Source organism: Vicia villosa, linkage group LG4 (assembly GCF_029867415.1).
Source record: "Vicia villosa cultivar HV-30 ecotype Madison, WI linkage group LG4, Vvil1.0, whole genome shotgun sequence".
Taxonomy (NCBI): Eukaryota; Viridiplantae; Streptophyta; class Magnoliopsida; order Fabales; family Fabaceae; genus Vicia; species Vicia villosa.
This window is the reverse complement of record NC_081183.1, coordinates 28,410,174-28,420,474: the sequence shown is the minus strand read 5'-3', so window position 1 is coordinate 28,420,474 and position 10,301 is coordinate 28,410,174. Positions and strand designations below refer to the sequence as shown.

Below are 10,301 nucleotides of genomic sequence, written 5' to 3'. Positions count from 1 at the left end.
TATCCACTGGTTTTTGGCTCACTCATAGCAGGGCCAAGGTTTTATCTCTCTTAGGCATGGTATAAAGATGTTCGAGTTGTATATTGACAATATGAAGAATTTCAAAGACAATTACTATTTGATTACGCCCCCTCAATGAGGTGTATATGTGATGTTAAGCCCGATGCGCCTTCGAGATGTTCTAACATATTTTGAAAAATCTAACGTTAGATCAACTTTTGGCCTGGTCAGGAATTTATGTCTATCTCCTTGATTGATATGTCCCAAAAGAAGACTTATTTAAAAAATAAGTTGGTAGCTTTATTGAAAAGTTTTGTTTTCGTTGATGGTGTCGAGTCTTCTACAGAGGTGTCGAAGAACGATAAAAAGGATATATAGATACACGCTTGTTAGTGGTAGCCCCTTTCAAAGAGTAAAGGCATGATATATTTGACGAGGGGTAGAAGATTTATTTTTCTTTTGCTTGCAGATAAGTTGAGTTGCCATAAAATGATGTTCTAATTAAATAAGACATTCATAATTTTCTTTTCCACCTAAAGCTTTTCTTTTTCCAGTTCTAAACGGGGTTCGCACTTCAGAAATTGTATCAATATGACCTTTTGTGCTCCTCTCATTTCAATTTGATTTGATGTGTGAAATCCTCTTGGTTAACCTATAGCGGAGGGTGCTGAGAACTAGGCGCCATACAGAACCAACAAGGGTCCCTCGAGGGAAGAAATTAACGAAGCACACACTTTTGGGGGGGGGGGGGGGGGGGGCGTCCTTTAATATGCCTCTAAATATGAAGCCGGACATGGGCATCACGTGTCTTAGTGGGAGTTTTTCAAGGATCATGTCCAACTTGTCACAATTCTTCATGGCTCGCCTTGGTCCTATGATGGTTAGGGAAATTCAGTCTTTCATCTCTAAAGATGAGTATGCTTATTTCTCGAGCAAAGCCGATGTTGTCCAAAGAAAAAATGGCTGAAAATATCATACCATATGTGCATGGCTTTGACTATTTTGGCCTTTGTTGCTTCGGGTAAAAGGGACGTATTTATGCCTGACCATCTTCAAAAGAAGAAAGAGGCACTCAAAGAGCGTATTGGCACATTAGTTATAGAGAGAGACCAACTTCTTGATGATCTCATTAAGTAGGGAAACCTCTTAAGGGAAGTTAGTGATGAGGTATAAGATTTTTGGTACCCTCATCTATTGGCTGAGAAGGTGCAATCATTAGCTCAGGGGATAAAGGAGAAAGATGTTGTGTTGTTGTTGGAACAAAAGGTGTTATCGGACCCTAAGACCGCCCTTGCTAATGAGAAATATTGGCCTTTAGATTCTTCTTGCAAGACAATAAGGGAGATGGAGGCATCCTTCAATGAAGCCCACGAAGGTCAAAGAAGGCTCAAAATTAAATTTAAGAGACGTGTTCCAAAAATATTGACATGTCTAAAGAGTATGCAAAGTTGGTAGAACATGATCACTCTGTATTACATGCCTCCTTTGAAAATGCTTTGAACAAGTGAAATTTTTGCACCTCGAGGTTTGAACATCCATAGAACAAGTCCATCTTGAGCCATAGATAATAGATGAGAGGTTGGTGAATCTTGGTAACAAGCCAAACTCGTATTTTTTTTACAGGCTTCCTTTGCTCAGTTACTATTTATTGTTGAATTAATGATTGTGCATCATTATTATATTTTCTTTATTGTGATACATTTTTTCTTTATCCGCTTATCGTTGTATTGACCTTCTTGGTGTATCATTGCGGCTCTGAAGGTAGCTTCTTTGGGATCAGGCCATTGTCTAAGGTTAATCTTGGAGGCTTCTTTGGGATCAGACCATTGTCTAAGGTCAATCTTGGAGGTTGTATGCAGACCATTGTCTAAGGTCAATCTTGGAGGTTGTATGCGTAGTGAAGATTCCGCTCCGACACTCTAAAGTGACTAACTACTAAGTGGGGGGTGAGTCTGGATCACCATTTTGTTACGTGGTTTGCTGTCTTTATTTGGGTGAATTTTTTTTCAAAGTTTTTATTGTTTTAGTCATACATTGATATTTGTTCTTTATTTTTTAATAATATTTTTCAAGTATTACTAAATTTCAAATACGTTCTTAATGTACTAACTTAACAAGCAACACTCTACTCATATCATAATAGAAAGAAAAGCAAATTAATCAATTAATTAGTATGTTAGAAAATTTCCAATTCCTAACAGGACTCAACTCCAATATTATGCACAAAATTTAAAGTTTCAACAATGGTCATTTGAGTGACTCAACCTCATTATGGAGGTTTCATGAACTGTTATTCTCTTTAGCAGGTTCTTCCATTATAGTTCTGAACAATTTGAACATAAAAAAGGAAGCTGCAAAAGAAATACTAAAAACTTAAGAAACCCATGCCTGTAAAGTGTAATAGCCATATCAATGTTAATAGAGGTAAAAGCTTGAATAACCAAGTATAGCAATTCAACCAAGTCAACAGAAAAAATTGTGAATATGATACTGTATAAATCACAACAGTCATATAAAAAATATTCAATTCTCCTTGAAGTATAAGAACAAACTACATGGATTATAATTTAGTTAAACAAAAGGAAAAAAAATACTTCAAACATACTATCTTATTTAGCAAAATTGTTTGTGTGTTATTGCATTTATGCCATGAGGGTACTTGTTTTGATTCCAATCATCACTTGCCAAAATTACTGCACCACAAATTCCTCAAGCTTGTATATGTTCACCCTCAGTTTTCGAAATCTTCTCCTTGTGTTCTCACCCAAAACTATTTATTTCAATCACACCGTCTGTTTCCTGTAATACATAGTCATCAAAATTCATTAAATCTCAAGATTAGATCATTATTTTACAGAACCTATTACTAATAGTAGTTCCTTACGAATCCAGATTTTAGGCATTATGTTAGCCGAACAACCGATGTCATTTTAATGTTGCCAGACAAGCACAAAATCAAGAAAATACAGTTTTGTTAGTTACAACTGTTCTATTTTACTCCTTATTCTCCTTTTTAATCCTTCTTACGTATACATGTCTAATTCGTCGAAATTCAAAAGAGACGCATAAGCAACACTTTTAGTTATGAATGATTATAAGTTAGAACTGAAGAGACTAAGCAAAACAAAAATAGAGGAGCCTTAACAAATTTGTCAAAAGTAGAATGCACATTTCACCTTTGAAATAACAGACTTCCGTTGAAGCTGAGTTTTGAAGCAAAAACTCAACTATTAACTTGATAATTTCTTCATCTGACTTAGCAGGAAGATGCGCTATACTATTTTTTGACAGTGCCTTGGATAGTCCACAGTCAAGTTTCTTCATTTTTACTTTAAGTTTCTTCAAATCATACAAGGTATGGAGTTTGACCTTCAATAAATCAGGAACTAAGGAGAGAGCCTAAGCAATGAAGAGTGACCGTGAATCATCATCAGTTTAATGAAGTCATATCGTATTATTTATTTTATAAAAACTAATATTATATGTGATGCATACAGGTTACTAACCCGACAAAACTAACAATTTTAAGTACATAAACTAATATTATATTTATATGAAACATACTTGCATATTCTATAAAGATATACCCGTAAAGTATTAGAAGAGACGGTCAAAATTTTGATATTAGCAAGCTCTAGCAACCAGCTAAGTAGAATCGAAGGAGCCTCTGCGTGATGCTTCCTCCCCATATATGCATCAATCTCTATATGCTCAACAGAAGTAAGTTGGCTCGCATATAAAATTTTAAAAGGAGTACCGATAAAAGCAAAAGTACGAAGACTTGGAATAGATAGCTCCATTTTGTTATCGTTCTTAGGTTTACAATGTATTTGTATTGTTAACTTGACAAGTGTGGTACTTGATATGCATAGGTTTTTATCACCTAGAATATTGAAATTTGAAATCTTCAACCAAATTAACCTGGGACATGCCGAGAAAGGATCCGTTCCACCACAAAAGGCGATACATCCTATATCCAGTTTGGTCAATGATTGAAAATTGAGAGAATTTGGAAACAATATTTTCTCTTCATCATCAAGACTAGGGAAAACACGAAAGTAAAGAGATGTCAAAGTGTGACACGATAACAAGCTAGACGGGAAGTGTTGAATATCACAATCGAGAAGGACTTGTAAATTCTTGACATTATTTGAAACAGCGTATGTCAAAATCCTTTCGAATAGGTGAGACTCTATGTTATCTTCAGGAGACAAAAACAATTTAAGAGTATGAAGTGGTATTCCATGATCGCGAAGAGACAAAAGTTGGGATACATATTCGATGAAAACTTCAAGAGTGTTAAAGCAATCAGAATGCAATGAAAGAACGGAAAATTGTTTCCATAGATTCTTCCATCTTTTGGACAAAATACAAGTTTGAACAGTGTATTGAGTTGTTTTCAGAAAAGAGAGAATGTGAAGTAAAACACTTTCAGGTAAATCACTGATCCTGTCTTTGTTTTCAATGTGCTCTAGTCTCTCGATGATCGTTTCACTCACCATGGAAAACTAAAACAACTGAGAATAATAAAATCTGTAAGTGTAGAGGAAATTATGATAATGAATTCATCACTAAACTGGGAAGAGAAGGGAAGAAAAAAACCTTGCGTCTGTGTTGATTCGTGAATTAGGGATGCCGCAAGAAAGAAATCACTATGACTGTAAATATCTAATTACTCATATAAATCCGGACTCTGTGTGATGAAATTCGGATACAGTTTTATATATAGCCCGAGCTAAATTTGGATGTTGTAACCTAAATCAAAAGCTTTGATTATGATATGTTAGGCCCTAACTAACTCTAGTTATAGCTTTATTAGGAAACTAGTAAGTACTACAAATTAGAAATCTATTCTTTTTATTTTTTACATTTTTTATAAAAATAAGTGTCATATATTTTGAATTGATTTTTCAAATCTAAATAAAACCACATAGATACTGTTCTTTTATGGAATTATAATTGATCAGGAAACAAGGGGACAGAGTTTACTGTGGTGGTCGTGAGCTTTTGATACGGTAGAGAGGGGGCTACTTGTAAAGTTAACAATGTACATACGTTAGTAAGAGAGGGGAAAGAGACATACGAATCAGAATAAATTTGAATATATGAGAAATGATGTGTCTTCCTCTTAAATAGGAGATACGGTTGGCAACTAAATGTATGGAATGATAAGTGGATCACAATCATCCGTCAGATTGATATGGACGGCCAACAAAGCTTCCTTACACGGAATCGCCAGTTCTGACAAGAAAAGAGAGTTTACATGTTATGTGCTTTATCTCTTTTGTTTTATCATTAGGCCTTTATCCTTTGGGACTTATGGACGAGAAAAGTAGTTGCCCTCTAAGCCCTTGTTTATGCTATGCAGAACGAGGTTTTGTAATACGTACTCTTACCTGGCCATTGAATCTTAGGACATGAAAGCTTTTGGTGGGATCTCGCTATCATTGAGAACAAGTGTTTTTAATGCCTTTCTTATAATAAGTAATGTTTCGCTGGGAGCGACTGACACATGTCCATACGCTAGTTGGTAATGAAGTTTCTTCTTCCTTAAAGCTCTTGAGTCCTTTGAATAGTTTTCAAGAAACTTCAATCCTTATGGTGCATAGTGGATCGAACAATCCTTAGTGGACGAGTAGCTTATAAGAGGCTTCTAATGCGTCATTTTTTATTTTTCTTCCATTAGCGACATGCAAACGACTTCTTTATCATTTTTAGAGCTTTCCCGCCTCAATATTCGGTCTAGTTTATATGATCTTATTTGTTGGTACTTGGATACATGACATGTTAATCCATCTTCTCTAAGATAGAGATAATGTTTTTCTTTTTCTTTTACTCTCATTTCTACGGGTTCCTGAGTAGTGGACTTTAAATATTTGGCTTCTTAGGAATGAAATTCTTTTTCAGAAAGATCCTTGGAACGTTCTTAATACGGTTTGAAATTTTAAAGTTTTGGTGTGGAGGTGGTCTTTTATTGGGAAGATTACATATCCAAATTGTAATTTTTACGAATTTAGTAGGGATCCGTTGCTATTTCTTTCGTAGTTTTAATTGGTTTGTAATTTTCCTTTTCTTTTGAGCGAGTTTAAACTCGTTTCCGGTGTATCAGGCTTTTGAGAACCCTTAGTTCTCTATTTAATATATCTTGATTACACAAAAAAATATTTAAAAAAACTTATGTTTTTTTCTGTCTTTTACCCTAGTGACAAGAATTTCACCTCTTAAAGGTAAATATGTGTGATGTTGAAGAATCGAACCCGTGTTACTAGAATCAGATGCCCTGCATTCTTATCAACTGAGTTGGTTTAACGATTTCAATTTCTAACCAAACTGAACTACAATATTACGCATAAAAATTCATTTCTAATCAGGGGCGGTGGGGGTTTAAGCATTACCAATCCTACCCCGCCTCCTCGTCCCAATCCCTCCCCCACCCTCATTCTCAGTCAATGTTAATAAAGGACCATCCACCTTCGTCTTCAGGAGAAAACAGGTTTCCTGTCCACTTGCAAAAATTATTATTTTAAATGCATATATATTTTTCTATATCATAAAAAGTAAATAATTAAACTAAATATTTTCATGTTAATAATAATGATGATAACAATAATAATAATGGGTGATTTTTATTTAATTTATATATTTAAAAAATAATAATTTTAATAAATTTTCTATCCTAAAATTTAAAAAAAAAAAAAAAGTAGTTAAATCATTAAAAATAAAGATGGTAAAATAAATTCAATAGGTCGTGACGGGGTGGTTATCAACAACCCTCCACCCGTGTAATTTAAAATTGGATTTTCACCACACCCGCTCCGCGCCCATTTAATTAGTCAATTTTCTCCCGTTAGATTTAGGGTAGAGAAAGCCGGGTCAGGCCGAGGGTGGATTTTTTTTCATTCCTAGTGATTTGAGTGATTCAACATCATTATGGAAGTTTCACTAAAAAGTATTCTCTTTAGCAGGTTGTACCAATAAAGTTCTGAACAATTTGAGCATTAAAAAAAGAAGTTGCAGAAGAAATACTAACATGTAAAGTTTGAATACCATATCAATGTCAATAGTGGTAAAACTTAAACAGAAAAATTAGTGAAAAGCATAATGTATAAATAGTCACAATAGCTCGCAGCATCAAAGTCGCATGCATCGAAATTGATCTAATCCTCCATAAGTACCTCAGCTCATGGTTTTAAATTGCGGTTGCGGCTGCGGATGCGGTTGCGGTTGCGGATGTTGTGATTGCGGTCATTGCGCTCGTTGCGATGCGCTTTGCGGCCGTTGCGGCATGAATTTTTAAAAGGAAGTGTTTGAAATATTATATTGAAAAACACTTAATGTTATGTTTTTTCATTATATAAGAAGTAAATTGAGTTTTAAAATTCTAATATATTGATTTTTGATGAGAATACTTAAAAAAACATGATTAAAATTGTCCGATGGGGTTCCTAATACATCTGGAGGCGAGATTTCAAAATCACACCGCAATTGCGGTCCGATGCGGTTGCGGAGGCAACCGCATCCGCAATATTGCGAGTGCAATTGCGGTTGCGGACCGCAATTTAAAACCATGCCTCAGCTTCATTAAACTGATATCTTCATTCCTCTCAATATTATCAAGTCAGGGATGAAAGTAGTAGCAACATCTTCTCCTTGTGTTCTCACCCAAACCAATTTATTTCAATCTCACAATCCTTTTCCTGTAATACATAATCATCAAAATTAGTTAAATCTCAATATTGGATCATTATTTTACAAAGCCTGTTATTAATGATGGTTCCATACAAATCAGTATCAAAAGTAGAATGCACATTTCACCTTTCTGAATAACTATAAACTTCCGCTGAAGCCGTGTTTCGATACAAAAACCTAACTATTCCTTTAGGTATGAATGTAGATCTTTGTTCATATGCTTCTCGTAACTTGGCAACTTCTTTCTGTGACGTAGCAGGTACTTGTGCTAATTTGCTTCTTACCAATGCCTTGTATAATCCATATTCAAGTCGTTTCTTTTTTATGTTCAGTCTCTTCAAGTTACATAAGGAATGGAGTTTGACCTTTAATAAATCAGGAACTAAGGAGAGAACCTAAGAAATGAAGAATAACGTGAGCGGTGAATTATAATCATTTTAAAGAAGTCATATCGTATACGTTTTTAAAATTAGAATAATTATAGCAAACAAGGACTTTAAAAAGCCTTTATAACATACCTGAAGAGTATTGGAAGAGACTGTCAAAATTTTGATATTAGCAAGTTTTAGCAGCCAGCTAAGTAGAATTGAAGGAGCCTCTGGGTGATTACCCCAGGTATATGCATCAATCTCTATGCGATCAACAGAACTAAGATGGATCCCATATAAAACTTGATTGGGAATACCGATAAAAGCAAAAGTACGAAGACTTGGAGTTGATAGCTCAATTATGTTATCGTTCCTAGGCTTACAATGTATTTCTATAGTTAATTTAACAAGTGAAGTGTTTGATATGCATAGGTTTTGTTCACCTAGAATATTGAAATGTGAAATCCTCAACCTAATCAACTTGGGACAGGCTGAGAAAGGCTCGGTTCCACCAAGAAAGGCGACAGCTCCTATAACCAATTTGGTCAATGATGGCAAATTGAAAGAATTTGGAAATAATATTTTAGGTTTATTATAATGACTAGGTGTAACATGATAGTAAAGAGATGTTAAAGTGTGACACGATAATAAGCTAGACGGGAAGTGTTGAATATCACATCTGAGTAAGAGTCGTAAGTGTTTGACATTATATGAAACAGCGTCATTCAAAATGCTTTCGAATAGGTCAGGCTCTATGATATGTTTACGAAACATATACAATTTGAAAGCATGTAGTGCCATTCCTTGATCGTGAAGAGACAAAAGTTGAGATACGAATTTGGTGAAAACTTCAAGAGTGTTAAACCATTCAGAATCTATATAAAGAACATGAAATTTTTTCCAGAGATTCTTCCATCTTTTGGATAAGATACAAGTTTGAACCGTGTATGGAGTTGTTTTCAAAAAAGAGAGAATGTGAAGTAAAACACTGTCAGGTAAATCACTAATTCTGTCTTTGTTTTCAATATGCTTTGTTTTCTTCGTCATTGTGTCACTTGCCATGGGAAAATCAAACAACTGTGAAGAATAACATTTGTAAGTGTAAAAGAAATTGTGATAATGAAATCATTATTCAATAAAAAGAGAAAAAAATTTACCTTTGGTGTTGATTGGTGAATTGTGAATGCCGTAAAGAGAAAAATCAGTGTAACTGTATCGTTGTTTGATGAAATTTGGATACAGTCTTATATATAGGTAGGGTTTGGCCGTGCAAAATTTGGATATATTAAAGCTATATGAAAAAGTTTGATCCAAGCCGTCGTTTTCTTAATCCTAGTTATAGAAAACTAGTAATGACGTATTAGAAATCTAATTATTGATTTTTTACAATTTTGACAAAAAAAATCTCATTTATAATTTATTTTAAAAATTATGAAAATTTTATATATCATATATTACTTATTATTTTATTTAATTTAATATGACCGTCTGATCAATTCTTTTAACGGTTGAGATTTAGTGTCAAATTAAATTTTAAAATCTTGATGTCATTTGATTATATATATATTAAAAAATTTATAAGATAAATATGTAATAATTTTTTAAAATAAATCAAAAATATTTAATGGCACGCTTTTTTGCAAAAATTATATAAAAAAGTAATAAAAGGAAAAAAAAATTGGGATTTAGCCAACCAGTTCCGATCACGTAGTGAACCGACTCACTACTTACTAGTTTTTTAGATCATCATTTAGGGCCAAATACCTTATTATTATTTTTGTGATAAAAAAACTTTTTTTAATCAAGTAAATAGGTTTTTTTTTGACAAAATTAAGTAAATAGGTTAAATATATGAATTTGTAGCCAAATTTTTTCAAACAACGTAACTATCCACAAAAATCAAGTTTAAACCAAAATAGTTAGAGTGATGTCTCTCTTTGCCGCATTCCTAATTAACAAATCAACGGCTACGCAAGGTAATTTTTTGTTTCTCTTTTCATTTAACAATGAATTCATTATCACAATTTATTTTACACTTACAGATTTCATTCTTTACAGTTGTCTGAGCTTTCCATGGCAACTAAAAACAAAGACCGACTCAGTGATTTACCCGATAGCGTTTTACTTCACATACCATCCTTTTTACAAACAACTCAATACACTGTTCAAACTTGTATTCTGTCCAAAAGATATGGATGAATCTCTGGAAACAATTTTCCGTTCTTACACTAAATTCTTACGGGT

The 10,301-nt window shown here is 33.8% G+C and overlaps 2 protein-coding genes across 2 annotated transcripts; both read right to left on the bottom strand.

Annotated features, from left to right (window-relative positions):
* Positions 1-2,518: 2,518 nt before the first annotated feature.
* On the bottom strand, positions 2,519-4,726 carry LOC131599000 (F-box/LRR-repeat protein At4g14096-like). Its single transcript, XM_058871523.1, has 3 exons — positions 3,588-4,726; positions 3,177-3,399; positions 2,519-2,799 (listed from the first exon to the last, which is right to left on the bottom strand). Exons 1-3 carry the CDS (start codon positions 4,500-4,502, stop codon positions 2,780-2,782), a joined length of 1,158 nt encoding a protein of 385 aa, XP_058727506.1. The 5' UTR covers positions 4,503-4,726; the 3' UTR covers positions 2,519-2,779.
* Positions 4,727-7,672: 2,946 nt separating this feature from the next.
* Positions 7,673-9,104, bottom strand: LOC131596955 (F-box/FBD/LRR-repeat protein At1g16930-like). Its single transcript, XM_058869680.1, has 3 exons — positions 8,208-9,104; positions 7,816-8,084; positions 7,673-7,697 (listed from the first exon to the last, which is right to left on the bottom strand). The coding sequence occupies exons 1-3, from the start codon at positions 9,102-9,104 to the stop codon at positions 7,673-7,675; spliced, it is 1,191 nt and encodes a 396-aa protein (XP_058725663.1).
* Positions 9,105-10,301: the final 1,197 nt, after the last annotated feature.

Coding starts and splice junctions, on each gene's coding strand:
- LOC131599000 (XM_058871523.1), bottom strand. CDS start 4,502: ATGGTGAGTGAAACGATCATCGAGAGACTAGAGCACATTGAAAACAAA. Junction 3,400..3,587: donor TCTCTTCTAATACTTTACGG/GTATATCTTTAT, acceptor TTCATTGCTTAG/GCTCTCTCCTTAGTTCCTGA. Junction 2,800..3,176: donor GGAAGTCTGTTATTTCAAAG/GTGAAATGTGCA, acceptor TATGTATTACAG/GAAACAGACGGTGTGATTGA.
- LOC131596955 (XM_058869680.1), bottom strand. CDS start 9,104: ATGACGAAGAAAACAAAGCATATTGAAAACAAAGACAGAATTAGTGAT. Junction 8,085..8,207: donor TCTCTTCCAATACTCTTCAG/GTATGTTATAAA, acceptor TTCATTTCTTAG/GTTCTCTCCTTAGTTCCTGA. Junction 7,698..7,815: donor GTTTATAGTTATTCAGAAAG/GTGAAATGTGCA, acceptor TATGTATTACAG/GAAAAGGATTGTGAGATTGA.